Source organism: Anopheles merus, chromosome 3R, assembly GCF_017562075.2.
Source record: "Anopheles merus strain MAF chromosome 3R, AmerM5.1, whole genome shotgun sequence".
In the NCBI taxonomy this organism is placed as follows: domain Eukaryota; kingdom Metazoa; phylum Arthropoda; class Insecta; order Diptera; family Culicidae; genus Anopheles; species Anopheles merus.
In genome coordinates this window covers 36,897,686-36,914,934 of record NC_054084.1, presented here as the reverse complement: position 1 = coordinate 36,914,934, position 17,249 = coordinate 36,897,686, and the positions used below count along the sequence as shown (strand labels likewise).

Below are 17,249 nucleotides of genomic sequence, written 5' to 3'. Positions count from 1 at the left end.
TCTATTTCTCTCTCCCTTCCTTGGTTGGCAAAGGGGAAACTGGGTCCTTGTCACAATTAATCTCTCGATGTCATACTGCTAACGTGCATAGAGATCTAGGGAAACTGCGGAGAGAAAACCAGTCATACTATTTCCAACCTTCTAGCACAGTAGCGTAGCTAACCTAACAATTGTGTGCGCATTGCCTGCCGGCACGCCGGAATTAATATGCTGACTGCAGCAGCAGTAGCAGCAATCGCGATGGGGGGTATCTTTTTCACACCTCTTTTCTTCCCGGTAGCAGCAAAACACAAGCGCCGGAGTCTTAGTTGCGCGCGCGCTTAGCACTCACCGTCAGAGGAGAGTTTGTCTTCTAGCGCTGGGAAGCAACAACCCTTTTCGGCTCTTGCTGCTCTCGCGCTTTGCCTTTGCTGATCCAATAACGGTTGCAAATGCAGCTAGCTCTCGGGGAATAGGGCGAGCATTGGAGAGCAGACGAGGCAAACGGAAGCAGCAGCGACTCGCCCATTTCTCCTCCGTATCGTCGTATCCTCTCACATGTTTGCTCTTGATCGAATGTGAAAATTGCTTCCTTCTTTTTCTTGGTCCCGTTGGGTGCTTGTGTTTGTGTGAATTGTCTTGCCGCTTCCCTACTGTTGGCGCGGGGTCGTCCGCCATGTTGCTGTGCTTTGTAATTGCAACCGTGTGTTCTCACTGTCACTATTTTTCCAACACTCCTTCCAGGTGGCTGGCGTATCAGCGACCACGGAGCGACTTACAGCTCCCCCCGCGCCTCCACAGGGCCCTTCGCCCCTTCAGCTCTTAGATGAGTCTCACATGTCAATTGCTGCGGCTGAAAATGCAGGGTAAGTGACGGTTTTTATTTGTAAAGCTGTTTTGATGATAATAGAGAGAGAAAAAAAAACAATACACAACGCATTGAACCATGCGTTTTTGCTCTCTAATTTTCTCTACGACCCCCTCCCCCCTCCTTTGGGGCATTAGCTGTTCATGCTACTTGTGTTTGTGGTGCTGTTTTGTGAACATTACTCGACACTACTAACAACAGTGTAGCAAACCAAGTCTTCCCTCACGGCCTTTGGTTGGCTGGTTTGTTGGTTGGACGTTTGATTGCTTTTGATCGTTTGATTTGAAATTGAAATTGCACTCCTCGTGCACTCGGTGGCACTCTATTGATCAAACGGCACCGTTGGGCAGGGTATTGTAGGTGAGATACAGTGAATGGGCATCGTCAGATAAACCCAATCCTCCCGGGGCATTGATACAGCGGCCGGGGATTGCATCATCGTGTAGCTGTTTTCAGCTAGAAACGTTCGTTCCGTCCTGTATCCATGTTTTTTTCCTCTTCTTCTTCCGCATAAACACTCCATCGATGGGAACGACGCAACACAATGTGTGTGTGGGTATGGTGTGTTGTTCGTGGTGCTACAAAGGATACCAAAACCATGCGCTCCTGATGCCAAGAAGAGATGCATCGACGGGTGCATGACACTGCATTGCCGCTCCATTCTCCTTAACACCCCTCTCCCAGCGGTTGTATTCAATTCCAGCTTCATCGCAAACGCCAAGACGCGCCAGTGTTTTGTTTTCGCGGATTAGATTCCAAGCGAACCGATTAGATTAAATCGTTTTGGCGCGAGAACGCGTCTCTCCGCTGCATATGGACGCACGGGCATGCACACCAGAAGGGGGAGGAGGATGAGGAAATGGGGCCGAGCGTATATCGATTTATGTACGAAATTGTGCACAGTCGGCGGCGGGTCGTTGTGAAACGCGGGGCATTGCTGGTGCTATGTAAACTAAATCAGTTTGCCGTAGCGCGAGGCTTTCGAACCGAGTGAGTTGCAAATTGTCGAGTTTAAGACTCACAGAGAAGCGAGAGAGAGGGAGAGAACGAATAGAGAAGCACCATCAAATCTGGGTTCCGGACATCCTTCCCTGCTTGGGGCATCAGCTTTTCATAGCAAACGCGACGCTGCAGTTTCTGTTGCAGTGATAGTCGAGAAGAATTGCTTGCACATGCAAAGGCTGACACACAGAAGTACGGCGAGCCAGCTATTAACGTTTACTATTCGCATTCACTGTCCGCCCTTTGTGACTCTATGGACAATCTGAAAATGAATGTTTATCGAAGTGGTGGTGTGTGTGTGTGGTTGTGCATATCGCCAGCGGCCGTGAGTGAGCAAACGTGCAGCGAAGAGCCGTTGTTTAAGCCAAAGGAACGATTTGTAAATGTTTCTGTCATGTCTTTTACCATCAACACTGGTTCGGGAGGGGGCAGATGGTTTAATTTCCAACCCGAGCGTCGTTTTCTCGTGTCGTGATCGAACAGCAGCGAGATGATGATTCTATTTCCCAATGAAACCAATTGAATTGCTCCAATAATGCACATCTCATTTGCTGCACTCCTTCCGAATGCTCTCCGATCGACATATGCCAATCGACAATTGCCAACATGTGAGCACACCATTAAGAGCTTCTGTGCTGGCGAGGCCCAACGAAGCTCCTGATGTGATGTGGATCCATTTGTCTCCGGCAGATGAAAAGACATTTGTGCGCAGACCTGCACATCGATTGTTGACACAAATTTAGCGTCTTTCGGACGGGGTTGTGCAGCATCTCGCACACAGTCACAATAATCATCGCACGATCAATGAAACGGACGAATCTCCCGCCATAAGCTCGTCGTTCATTATCGTTGCTTTAGTCATCCACCGGGTCCGAGCCCACCAGCCCTTGCATGCCGTGTGTGTGTCCAGCAGTCCAGTGCATTGTGCATCGTTTGCATCGGACGATAATGGTGACGGTGCAAAGAAGATACACACACACTCACGGGCATGTGCAAAGCGTTTTGATTCCATTTTGTGCCTTGCAGTTGTGCAGAGCGCTCCAGGCGAACGATAATTGAGTTGAGGCAGGTCATCCTCAAAATAAATTGATTTGTTAGCATTTATTGTTAGCAAGGACCCATACATATAGATGCCCTCACAAGCACAAGGTATCGTAGGGTAGCGTTTGGTTACATGATCATACAATGCTGCTACGGATTGCGATATTGAATTGGTCCAGCAAATCGTTAGAGTCTTTAGAGAGAGAGAGAGAGAGAGAGTTTGCCTGGTTGCGGTGGTTAGAATATCTCTAAGATGGGCTATAAGACATTGGTACGAGTTTTGAAAGATTAATCACTTCCTAACGTAAACGTTTCTATGCAATGTAAGCTAATAAGATCCTACATAACCGAGATAGTTGTTGCATCCTATAATAGCTTTTGGTAAATACTGTTTAGTATGAAACATGAAATTTGTAGCATCTCTCGCCATGATTCAAGCAACTCCCAACATTCGTATTTGGAACAAACTTGTCCGCTCTTATTTACGACAAAGTTTGTGGCGTTTACGTCTAACCTGTCGTACGAAACTTTTCATCCAGCAGGCAAAGTACACACAGCTGGAATTGAGCTCTCCAAATCTTCTGCCTAGCGCGCCCACAAGCGGTGTTTGCTGTTCTGTTTCGGGAACAAATCGTCGCTAGTACGTGGCGCACGATGGTAACCTGTGCGGGACACAAATAAGATCGCGTGTTTTCCCAACTGTTGGACTAAATTACGTTTCCCCAAAAAAAGAAACTTCCAAGGTGGTGTTGTGTGTCTCCCTTTACTGAATCTGTTGGCGCAAGTGTGCTTCATTTCATCCATGTGGCACGTGGGCCATTTTCATATTCAAGATAACATAGAGTGTGCGGGTTTAACTCGATGCAATAAATTGATTTTTGTAAAGTATCTCTTGGTTTTATGCCTAAAGATCTATTCCAGTGCGATATGAAGCAGGTTGGAGGAAAGCAAATAAAGAGTTCTTTATTTCATATCTCGCTTGTCACACAACAGACTTTGCTACGCGGAACTATCGCAGTTCTTAATTTGTGTCTTACTTCGAGAGATGTCGCCATACTAGAGGCAGAAGAGAAGAGGCGATATCAAGTAACGAGCGTATCGGTTTTGTCGCCCGGAAATGAAGCCTATCTCCAATCACGACTGGAGTGATGCGATAGTTTTTCTGCGCCTCTCTTTATGCTTTGGATTGCGTGGGGTCACGCTCTCGTCTCATCGATAAAGCTCACAAGCATCGTTTTTATCTGAATTAATGTTTCAGCATTTAATAGGCTTATAAATTCCTACACCAACACGCCATCTCACAGTGCGTTGTATTGAGTTACTAAAGGCTCTGCTATTCATGAGCAACGGAAATGAAATTCCTCACGATAGGAAATAGAATAATCAGATTCAGATAGTTGAGATTAAGATCGCATCAATATCAATCCAGCACTGCGAAACATAGAAAATGAAGGATTTTTTTTTTCGTTTTGGTTTCGTTTGCTTTCCACAATTTCATAACCTCGTAAACACGTACACGTCCTTCCCTGCGAGCGAGAACAAAGATGATCTTTGACACTGCGTTGTGCTTAAGGTTGAGCACAATTTAATCTACATCTTGCAGCGCGTCGTGTGTCGATCTGGAAATGGCCTGCACAGACTGAATGAGGATTAATGTTTAATTACATGCAATCATGTCGTAAATGACCGATGAAGATATGGTGGTGTGCTGTGCGTGTGTTCTGGCGCGTCTCTCGTGTGTCCCTGTACGACGATGGCACACCACACACGCATGCACACACAATCATTATCATTCTAAGGTATTAAGAAGGCACACCGTGTTCTTTCCATTCCGCTGAGGCGCGTACTTGAACATTTTATTGTAATGAAAGGAAAGCAAAAAAAGGTGCAAGATACCAGCAATATCTGTCGAAAGAACTGCTCGAATGATACGTTACACGTCACAGCACAATCTCTAGCTGTCGGGCTGGAGAAGGTGTCTGCCGTGGTGTGGCAAGTGAAGCAATTATTCTGTCATTGGGCTTGATTAAACCGCAGACAGGTTCGTACCAAAGTTCATCGCGATTAACGTCGTCGACCACGACATGCGATGCTTTGATGTGTGATGATTTGTCATGTCCATCGTATGCGTTACGAATGCCACCTATATCACATTATGCTACGGGTGGCTTAGTTGTTTGAGCAGCAGTCTTCAAAGTTGGCAAATCATTAAGCAATTAATTTCTGATTCTTGCTTATGTTACAATGTAAATCCGATTTCAGAATTCCTATCATAGTAGATTTATAGTACAAATGAGAAAGATATTTAAATGAAAGGAAGATTAATTAAAAAATCACATGCTCATTTTTGAGTTTCATTACAACTAAGAAACCATGAACGAAGCACCGGCTTAACACTGAACAAACTTTTCTGTAAGTAAATTCCTAAAAAGTGAATCATAAGCTCCGGCTAAGCACGAACGCAAACACGTGACCACTAGCGAGTGGCAAGTGGGGGAACCGCTGTTACCATTGCAGCGATAGCAGAAAAGTATTATTATTTTCGTCAGCTTTTCTGGGCGCGTTTTGTGAGACCAGTTCCCACTAACAAAACGGATACGTCAGAAGAACTATTGCATGCAACAGACTACAGGGAAGTAGTAGGGGGTTGTGTTTGAAAAACAAATGAAAAAATGCCTAACATCAGCGACGTGTTGCCTCTGGCTCTTCTTTGCACCCGATGCCGTTGTTTCGGAATTTCACCGTTTCGATGACGAATGCAAGTTTACTCGAAGAAGAAGCGCACGTTGGCAACGGAAATCCTTGGCCAGCGGCGGAAAACAATCCAAAGTTTTTAATGCAATGCACTGCTAGTGTGTTTATTCTGCAAACGCTGTGAAAACCATTCACTTTTCTTTCTGAATCCAAACAGCCAAGAAAGGGAAGAAATTAACATTTCACTCCTCCCTGCAACTGTGTTTTGTGTTTAATGTGCTATTAAATTAAACAAAAATAATCACTAGAATGTGAGGCTCGCATTCCAATGAAACTGATGGTTGGTTGATAGGAGCTAATGGTATTGATTTTACAGTGAATTTCGCTCTAGCACTCGAGCAATTTCGACTTTCATCAGCTGAAAATGGCAAACGTTTAAAAAAATGGCACGGAGAGGATGGCAAGCTGATGGGCGAGAGCGCACTACAACTACCGCGTAAAGCTGATGATGATGGTGATGGTATGCGTGGTAGCATTATAAAAGCAACCGGCTCGCGTTTACTAATGCATTGGATCGATGCAATTTCAACAAAACCTTTCCCGCTCTTCAAATCCAATTCTCCCCGGTCGCGGTGTGTCGCAGTCTGCCAGAGACTCATTTAAGCTGCTTTGGGTTATTGATTTTAGCCGGTTGGCGTGGAACGTCTAGCTATGTTTTGGGAACGAAAACTCCCTCGGCGCATTTTGTCGTGTTGATTGAAATATTACCTTGATAATTGTGTTTCTTTCTTCCGATTCAGTCATCGTCATTATTGAGCATGTGATTTGATTGCCTGCAAACAATATAGCTATTGCAGCTTTTGGGTTATATTACATGTTGTACAAAAATGGCTACCATCTATATTCCCTTTTCATATATTGGCACAATTTGCAACGTTTATCGATTCGCATAACATGCTGGTTTTTGAATTTCTCCACCTTCTCTTATGATTCGCGTCATGTTACCACTTACCGTTACTGGCTCTGTTATTGTTTGCTTTTTTCGCTTTGGTGGTGATGATGGTGAGTGTTTGTTGCGGATTGTTTCGTTTTACAGATTACTGTTATTTGTGTTTACCAGCTTGCGATCATCATCGCTAATTGATCTGGTTGGCTGTGTATGCTTGAATTCCCCAGCAACAGCCACTCGGCAGCATTTGCTTTCCTCTCCCGCTCGTCCGTGCCGTGTCTAAGGCTGTTCGGAAGACGGCTCGGTACATACTCACGCATACCTCACTACACTGTCTTGCACGCTTGGCAGAACGGTTTAAGTGAGATGGCACAATATCCCCTCATTTGAAACGTGTACTTTCGGTCGTGCCTTCTCCTACCAGTCTTGTCAAACTTTCGATATCTGCTTGAAGGTAAAACTTTTCAGGTTCGTTTCTTTCATGCCAGTCATACAAAAATGTATGGGAGGGAGAAAACATAAGCAGGCTAACTTTAAATTAATGTACAATTGAACATGACAGTATATGACCATTCTGGTTTTGTGCAATCGGCAGAGTCCCATACTCCCCGACCACTGTCTTTACTCATACGCACAAACATCGCACCCCGCACAGCTGTCAGGATGATAATTTGCCTCGTTGTGCTGTGCGTTTGTTTGCCTTCGCTTTTGCGGTATTGACTTTTTCAAACCCCATCGCTAATTATGAAATTATTGTTAGCGCTTTTAATCGTGCGCAGTTTGCTTTCCGCTCCGCTTTGCTGCCAACTTTTTCTAAGGGTTGTTGTTGTTGTTACTGTTTCTAATCACAAACTGCCTTACGCCGTCTAGTGTTTGAGTTTGATCTTGTTTTTCTTTTTGCTTTTCTCGTCTCTCACCCTGGAGAAGGTATCAAAATTTCACCATCACACATACACCCGTTCCTCATTATTTGGCAAGACGGCGCAGAGCCACGAAGAAGATGCGAGAACAAATCCAGCAAGCATGCCAGCAGCCAGTTGCTCGTTAGTCATCTTCGAGGTTTTTGTGCCGAAAATGTAATGAAGACATGGCGGCTGCTGCTGCTGCTGTTGTGTACGTCAACTGCGTCAAGCGCCCCAATCTACTGGCTCCAAGTTGGAGGACTCCCCGAGGCGATAATGCTGCTCATGTGCAGTAAAAATTACCCTTCTGCTGGCTACAGCGTGCGCCATGGAACGTGTGGCGGTGGATGTGGTGTACCGTTAGCTCTCCTCTGTTGCTGCTAGGTTTCCATAGGCCGTACACACTGTGCCGTGTAGGATGCGTGTTCACCAGGGTGACCGGGCTTTGGTGCCACACACACACACACACACACACACACACACACACACACACACACACACACACACACACACACACACACACACACACACACACACACACATTTTCCATTCAATTTCCCCGATTTTCGCCCGATCGAGCGGCGCTTAGTAGCGGCTGAAGGGCCTGAGAATGTGCCAACCATTGTTGGTGTGCTTTCTCTTTTAGTCGAGAGAAGGGAGAAGACGGAGAGAGAGAGAAAAAAAGGTGCTCACCAGATGGTCGTAAATAAGCCACGTGTTAATACGCATCATTAGCTGGGCGTCAATTATCAGTAATTAAAATTTATGTCCCTGTATATTAATGGGCTTTTTGGGGGCCATCCCCTCCTTTAAGGGCACACGGGCAGCGACAAGCTCTGGGGTTCGCATTCATTCTAAACTTAATTTAAACTGCGATAGTGATTCAGAGCGTCGTCGTTTGTTAGAAAAGCAGCATTAACTGGGTGTGAACACATCAATGATATGATTGAGAAAAGGTCAGATTGCTACAAACTGTCAGATTATCAAAGCTTTCCAGATAATGCTTTTGCAAATTGAACCAAAACTACCCCAACCATCAGATTCAACTCGGGTACTATGTTGCAGATATAAAGCTCACAAACATTCGCGCAAATACATTTCACCTGCCCCAGTGTAAATTCTCCTAATTGAATAATGTAACGAAACATTCGTACAGCTTCATCTTCGCTGGTATGGATGGGGTTTTTCTCCCTCCATGAATAGTGGACGTTTTTCACCTTTCCTGCTCGAACTGTTTCGCTCCGTTCACCTCCACCAACAAACGGCTGAAATCTTGTTTGAGTGATTGAAATGTGAAATATGACAACAGCGGTAACAACCTGTTCTGCCCGCTTCCGATTTACTGTAAGGTGTACGGCAGGTGGGTGCGTGTACGTGATTGAGCTGAAGCACTTTTCCCGACACTGGAATGAATTTTCCTACATGAATTTTCATGCACACACACTCACACGCATGTGATAAGAAATAGAGAGTGAAGTAGAGAGAACGAGAAAAAAAAAGTCTGCGAAAACTGGAAGGGAAAATGACTTCAATAGATGACAGTTGGTCGGGCTGGTTTTGAAGGGTCTTCTCAGGCAAATTGATTTCGCTTTCACTACGGGAAAGACGTGTGTGTTGGTTCGTTTTTTTGCCTTCTGTTGCATTTAATGAAATTTCTCGTCCCTTCCCCCTACCCACGTACACGTACACGCGCGCATCCCATTCGAAACCCAAGGCGTTTCGGTTCTCTCATTTCGCCGTTAGCGCTTTCTAGAGCTTTCCATCAGGGGTGGTTTGTCTCCGGATCACAGTAAATACACACCCAAGCTATGATGCAAATTCCTGGCTTTCCGAATATTGATCAATGCAGAAGTTAAACCTTTTCCGTCAAATTCGATGAGGATATTTCTTATTTCTGCCATTCCCATCAGCTGTAACTGTAGCTCAATTATCCTTCTTTTAAGCATTAAGGCGTGTCAAACAGTGCCAGCCGTAAAAGGAAGAAAAGGGAATCATAAAATTAGCCAGCACCTCCCAAGTGCATTGCTTCAGGCAATTAAAAAGCGCAATAAATTGATGAGGCATGGTTTGCGATTTGTATGCATTTTGTATTGATTTATTATGCTTGGTACAATAAAAAGCATCACCACCACCATCCCTCGTACGTTATCGTTCGCACGCAGACGAAAAAATCCACGCCCGTGTGACTGTGAAGGGTCTCAGAACTCGACCGAGCGAGCGGTAAATGCCAAGCAAGTGATGAAAGTGATAAAACAGCTCGAAGACAGCCGGCAACAAGCAACGAACGCCACCGCAAAGCTTGTGGTAAAACATAAAATAAAAACCTTGTCTTGTTGGGGCGTCGGTCCGTTGTAGGTGCCTTTGCGAAAGCAGCGCATAAACTTTACCGGATCCGGAGAAGAATAACGTCTCAAAACGCACAGACACACACCGCACCGCGAGCATACGCAGCGCCGCACCGTCGTTGCAGCACGAGTAGCGAAATGTAGCGAGTTTGTTGGTTGGTAGAGGCGCAGCAAACCGAGTGTGGGCTGTGTGCTATACCCGGCGCAGGATGAGGCCGTGAAACATGAAACGAAAATTGAAACGAATGACTGACTTTAACTAATTATAATTGTGTTTTATGATGTGGTATGCTGACATTTTTATGTGCTTTTAAACGTTCCAGCGCTGGAGGGATGTGTTTATTTTCCCTGCCATCTGGCCAAGGGCGCGCGGATAGGCACATTTTGTGTTTGTGTGTGTATGTGCTCTTATGTGTGGCTATGTGTATCCACGTCAATGCGTTCTAGTGCGTATGCGTGTGTATTCGTCGTATGCGCGTGGTAATGCTGCACAGTCCATCTCCTCAAAACGTCTTGCTGTTGGCTTTTTAATGCTTCCCCTCCCCCTTGTTTATGGTGGTCCCCCACTACGGGAAGATGACATAGCAACATGCCTGTATGGCGCCACTGTCGCCAACTTCCGGGTTGCAATGCATAACGACAATGACAACTAATAAAGAAAAAACAACTCGTGTGGCTTATCTTGTCAAACGAGGAAGCAGTAATGTCTGGAATGTTGGCATTATATTCGACACGGCCATTGGTTGAGCCCCCGGGAGAGGGATAGGGCTTTCGCAGTACTAGGCTAACCACAGTTTCATTAAAATCAAAATTGTAAATGATTGGTTTTTTGCGTTTTGCGCACGCGTGCGTCTAATTTTAGTGAGCGAGAGGGACGCGACGACTTTGCTCATAAGTTTTAATTTTTGTTATAACTTTTAATTTGCGTCACGGAGAATACATAACTTCATTTTACGTTGCAGGGCACAGCATTTTGCATAATGAATTGTGAGTGGTTTTTCAGTTCTTCCAAATGACTTTCGGCATGTCTCAAGTTGGATTCTGACAGTTCTTTGTTGTGATGTGTTGAAAAATATGTGAAAGGTGTAAACTGGAACTTAATTTTAATCCCAATACAAAAGTGACAGGATGATCTAGTAAGCAGTGATCAATTTTGTTTACACTCGATTGAAATTTGAACATTTGTGTTAAGCTACTTTTGTTTGTGGAACATGATTATATTTAGCGCGTAAATAAACTAAAATAATCGCCTTTTAAATACATAGATCTTTGTCATTTTACCAAACACGAATGCTGTCGTGTAACAACTAGTGTTGGGTAAATCTGATTCAGATTTATGAATCTAAACGAATATTTGAATTTAATCAATCAATCTGAATCTCGGTAGGAAAGATACATCAATTTCAAAGATCCATGAATCTCAAAAGATTGATGAACCTCGATAAATTCACGAGTCTCGAAAGATTCACGAATCTAAAGGGATTCCTAAATCTCCAAAGATTCTTATTATTATTCTTCTACAGTCCTTCTGAGGAGACTTCTTGGCAAGTAGGACGTAGCCGGATAGTTTGCTTTCCTATGGGGAGAAACCTTGGAGAGAATCGTGAATCTTTAGAGATTCATGAATCCTTGACGATTTTAGATTCACGAATTTTTAGAGATTCAAAATATCTTTAGAGGTTCATAATTGTTTAGAGATTCGATTCGCAATTCGAATCACTCATCGCTGAAGATTCATATGAATGAATCTCAACGAAAGATTAATGCAACCCAACGCTAGTAACAACGCTGTCAAACTCAATCCAGGATGTGACGTGTTAATTGATTGAGGAATTGATTTTTTTAAAATATATTTTAATAATTAATAATTAATTTCAATTAATTTTGTTTAATTGTTGTTATCGTAGGAATGGTCCGTCCAATACGTCCAATAAAAAAAAAACATGACTTGCTCCTAGTTTCATTTAGTTACGTATTTGATGTATTCTGAGGTTGTGCGAATTTTGCATTAATTTTATTTCCTACCAATTTGTACCACGTTGCCTATCGAGCTCGTGTACGACACTAACCATAAATGATTGTGACTATTATCAATTTCCCTCCTGTGGTTTTGATTAGACGTCGTTTCTTTCCGGTTGCGTTCTCTCTTCTCCCGAAGGCTACTAGAAGAAAGCGAACTGATAAGTTATCGCGATGGCTCAAATCCTTGTGCAGTTCTAAGCTTATTTAACAATGCCGCCTTTGCACTTGCACGCTCCACACTGGGCCCTTACATTCAACACGCAAACAGTCGCATTATGCGGTTATAATACCTTGCAGTGTACCGCTCGCGGAACCGATCGCGCCCTTTACACGTGTGTAGACGACGGGCTGCTAAGAATAGAAGCTGCTGGTTCCTGCTGTATTACAAAACACACCACACAATTCTGACCGTCAGCATGCGGCCGAAACCAATGCGCTCTGGATAATAGATAGTGTGGCAAATCGCACTAAGTACGCGCACCACTTAGAGCAGCATCACGTGAACAGCGACGTGCGCGATCGTGTGGTACCGCTTTTGGTGTGCGCTGAATTGCGCTGGCCTTCTCCCGTACTCTGAGGGCCAACAACGCGCGCGATACGATACGCGCAATCGCGCAAACTGTGCGTTGCCGTCGCGAGCAATCAATCCACACTCATCTCTCATCCATCGCACTGAAATAGCGCTGCTGTATGCTGTGTGTACCTGCGCTGTCGCGTTAGATGAGTGGCACACTGGTTCGTTCACCAACACACGCGTTTGCGCCCGCGAATTGCGAGCACCACGATCCGCGCGCGCACGCGTACCTTCACGATTCTTATGCGAGAGAACCAGCGGAGCATCGCTTTGGTGTGGTGAGATGTTGTTGAGCGGCAGCATTATAAGATGAGACTGGTCGGTGTAGTTGTGTGTGCGGCAGCGTAATTGTTACGTTTGGGTGGCGTTGGTAATTTACGTAGCATTTACCGAGTGTGTGTGTGTTGCGTTGAAAAGTGTCGAACCTCGATGAAGATCGCGAAGAGAGGAACTAATGGCAAATAAAACGTTTCTATTCTGATGCTTCTCACTTCAGCAGCAATCTGTACAATGAATGCTCCCGCAGCTCAGCAAATAATGCATTTTGAACCATAAAATCATAATATGGCATGGAGGAATGCTTAAACTTACTACTACTTACAGCAGCAGCGCCCAACACAACATCGCTACCGGTGCGCGTGTGGTGGTGTCCACCAAAGGTTTCGCCCCAGCATGCATCACCGGTGCAGCAGCGCAGAAGAAGCTGCATTGGCGGCGGCGCGCACTCGGACTCACCGCGCGCCGCGTGCGCATTGTACGCGAAAGGTTTATTTTGCTTTTTCCCCTCCTCTTTGAGCCAGCTCTCGCACGACCAGCAGCATTCGAGCCATGGATCCGATTCGAGCGATTGGTTAATCAGGTCAATGTTGTAACATTGAACGAAAACGAAATTTATGTGCGCAGCGCCAGCCTTTGCCGCGCACTGCTCATCGTTCGGGTTGGTGCTGCTGCTGCTTGATGTGGACGGTTCTTGAAGCGCCATTTTTTTTATTATTAAAGTGTATTCTTCTTTGTTTTGTTTCCTCCATCAATCATTGCTATTGGGTGTTGCATTATGGGAAATAAAGCAGACGGTGTTTTTCACTGTTCGATGGGATTGGTCCACCAGCCTTGATAAACTTGATAAATATACAATAAGTTAAATTATGTTGAACAATGAGTTTGTAAAATGTGTATCGTTGCTTATACTTGCATGATGTATCTTTATTGGTTACGCGCATAATCAATTTTGGTTAAGATTTTATCGTAATTAATTGCTTCTCAACTAAACGACTGTTTGATTTATGGGCACCGTGTGCTAAGAGCTATGCATTTTTGTTCACCACAGTTGGTTGGCATACGGTCTTGTTGGCTCTTGGTCCTATTGCGGTTACTATGTTACATCTTTCAATAGAGGGCAAAGAAGCAAATGGTTCGTTTGTACTGCTGTGGTATTTGGGAACAGTTTGTTGGGGTTTCGTTTTTATGAAATTAAACCTGTACTTGCTGTACCATAATTTATTATCCATTTAATTTGCTCACGTTTCGAGTGCACCATTCAACCACCACTGGAATGCAAATCGTGGTTTAGAAAATGAAAAAATAAAATAAAATAAATTAATCTCACTAAATCGTGCAAAACCTCCTCTATAATGTAATAGCGCACGGTCGATGATGAAATACAAAAGCTTTCTTTGCTGGTGTGATTTATTTTGCTTATGCATGATCCTTTCTGTAGTAACTACCATCCCATCAGCCCATCATCAGCTGAGCGAAAGTGCACTCGAGCCACAAAAGCACACCCGCACCCGAAGCGAAGCGATGCCAATTTCGCAATTAATTAGAAATGTAACCCGAACCCAACTATCCTAAGCTAACGGCACTTGTGGGAGAGATTGGCGGGCAACGATGGATGGGGTGGTGGTCTCCCACCCTCCAGCGTCGCCATATTTCGACGGGAACTGTTGAATGGGCCATTAAACATAAATAATTGCGTCCAGCAAGAATTTATGTGTGCTTGTTTGACGCGACACAGGTCTGCAGGGGGAAGACATTTAATTTCCATTGGACGAATTTTTAATGTACCCTTCTGGCTTTGCTGTTGCTGCTGCTGCTGCTGCTGCTGCTTGCTGCTATAGGATGGTGGGTTTTCGACGTGTCCCATTCCTGCTACATCCACACGATGTCGTTTGTCACGTTTGTCGGTAACGATGTGCGGAGCAGCTACAAACTAGCAGTTAGTTCATTTTCGGCGACAATAAATGGATTGTTTACTAGTCATGCACTGTTTCGTGAGACACTTTTCACTGTTCAATCGTACGCTTAATAGTTGACATAACATTTCCATTCTGTTGTTGATGTGTGTTGTTACATTAATGTAAATAATAACCGGTGTATGGTTGTATTCTTAAATGCATTTTATGGGAAGAATATTCATCTTTATAATTTACCAATATTTTAAAACTGAGACATACTTGTAGAATGGCAACCCGAAATATTAAGGGCATATTTGATTTAGTGTTAAACAACCACGAGCAAAGGGTTTTTGAAATGAAAGAAGAGCTGTTTCCTGTTCTTGTAGCGTAATAGTTTCCTGTGTGTATTACTATAACAAGCCAATAGAATAAATGGGTTACTTTCTAAGGAAAATGATATTTGCTCTCTATCGTTACCTTTGATGTTACTTCACCGTATCTGTTGACAGAGTAATGATTGCTACTAGAGCCTAAATTTGCCCACTTAAGACAAAGTCCTGAATAAATTGGCGCGTTGGAAACAATAATTAACAGTACCAAAGACTAACAAGACTTATACAGATCATATTTGATCGCTGATGTAAAACATACAACATTAAATCCATCCTAACCTTGGTTTTGATATGCAATTTAGAGAACATTCAAATGAAGATTAATTTAAAATGGAATCCAATCCAGTTGCACAAAATTACTCCTTTTGTAGATATCTAAAGCTGCTACAATGGCCCATGGTCCAAGAAAAATTCACAAGTTGCATTAAGTTTGCGAACAAAAGCCCTTGTCCCTCCCATCAAGAGATTATGGAATAACTTACTGTGGTCTCATTTAACACTACGCGGTGAGTTTGATTTTGTCGCCCTGCCCAACCCACCATCAACATCAATATACCCATCCATCCAGCAAAGGCACTCTTCACAGTAAAGCCTACACCAAAGCTTGATGTTTTGTTTTTGATTGCTGATTGTTGAAAGGTGTAGTTGTTGCTTGTGCTACCCGAATGGATTATCGAAGATTGGAACGTGTCCGCAATGCTGGCTGTGGCTGTGTGCGGTGCGTTCGGTCGGCTCGGTCCGACGGCCGATCGACCGAATTCGAAGCCGCGTATACTCCGCGCTGACCGAAATCCACCAACTTCCGAACAGATTGGAGGGAAGGTGGGCGATTGGGAGGGAGGTAGAAGAGTACCTTCTGTGTGCTTGTGGCGCCAAGATCGATAAGCAAGAGGGAAGAAACGAGACAGTGTAACGGGAGCGCGCTGCGAAGATGGAACAAAAGAGAGAAAGAGAAAGAGAGAGAGAGAGAGAGAGAGAGAGAGAGAGAGAGAGCGAGAGAGAGAGAGAGCGAGAGAGAGAGAGAGACCTTGTGGCCGAATCCTACAGCGGGCCCGCGATTGGAACAATTGAAGGTTTGGCTGCGCTTGGTGGCAAACAGTGCGATGAAACCCGTCGGGGGGAGTGGGCTTAAGGAAGAATGAATACCGTGTAAAAGGTAGGGAAAAAAGGCAACATTATGTTCTCTTCCGAACGTCTAATTGCTGCGGATGATTTGCACTTTCTGTTTCCAACATTATTTGTGCTGACCACATCCCCACTACGACCACCACAAGCAAAGCACCACCGTCGACAACAACGTCATCAACGCCACCGTGAAGTGGCGACTTGGCTCGCCCCGTGAGTTTTATCAGTGTATGAGTGCGAAGGCACACGTTGGGCAGTGATTCGCGCTTGGTGCGTTGTGTCAAGATGGCCCGGGGAAACTGTTTGCCTATATGGCCGGTTTGCCATTGTTTCACGGGTGGCGGGTGATGAAGAATGTTGTTCGATTTTGAATTGAAATGCATGAAGCGGTGGCTAACGCATCGGCGGCCATCCCATCACCAACGCTGCTTTGTCTTCTTTGCGCTGTTGCTTTTCATATCTATATCGATCCTTTTCTATCTCTAATCATCCATTCCGCTTTGTCGTTTCCTCTGTGCCGCCATCAGCACCACCACTCCGCAAGATGTACCGTAGGTGCGCAACACTAAAAGCAACAGCAAAATTCAACATCAAAAAGCTGATGATTAACTTTTAATTATAGACTCGCCTAACACCGGTAAGGTTTTTCGTACGGAGGGTTTCTGTTTCTATTGATCTTTTGTATGCTTCCCACTCAAGCCAGAGCCCTCTCGAACAGCTTATCTCGGTTGTGTAGTGTATGTGTGTGTGTCTCATTTTGTACCGATAGCTGTACTCTCTTTGCTGCTGTGCAGGTGAACTGCAAAGCCATCCAGCACGTAGGTTTGACTGTACACGATCGTACGTCACTACAAATATGAACCGTAAATAGCGACAACTTCCTTTCCTGTTTCGCCCCGTTGTGGGATTTATTTGCTGTCCATTCCGGCAGAAGTGATATCCAATCTACTACGTACTCCGATAAAAGCTACAGCACGAGGTTTGCAGAGATTGCTTGTCGTGCTTTTTTGCCTGCCTTACATGGTAAAAATAGCCGGAGTTGGTTGTACACCCACTGTAATTTCAACCATTGAACCATTTTTTATAAACACATTTCATTATGAAAGTCAAATTGTAATCATTCAAACCCCATCAATTACGAATATAATTAAGAACAGACTATAAATCTATGTATTGCACATA

At 44.4% G+C, this 17,249-nt stretch overlaps 1 protein-coding gene across 3 annotated transcripts in view; it reads left to right on the top strand.

Annotated features, from left to right (window-relative positions):
* LOC121596807 (neurogenic protein mastermind) overlaps nt 1-17,249 on the top strand; it is a 123,632-nt gene that overhangs the window by 54,107 nt on the left and 52,276 nt on the right. For all 3 annotated transcript variants that reach the window (XM_041922066.1, XM_041922067.1, XM_041922065.1), the window contains one exon: nt 724-845. In XM_041922066.1, the coding sequence (XP_041778000.1) occupies nt 817-845 (29 nt within the window). In that variant the 5' untranslated portion in view covers nt 724-816. The remainder of the gene's footprint in view (nt 1-723; nt 846-17,249) is intronic.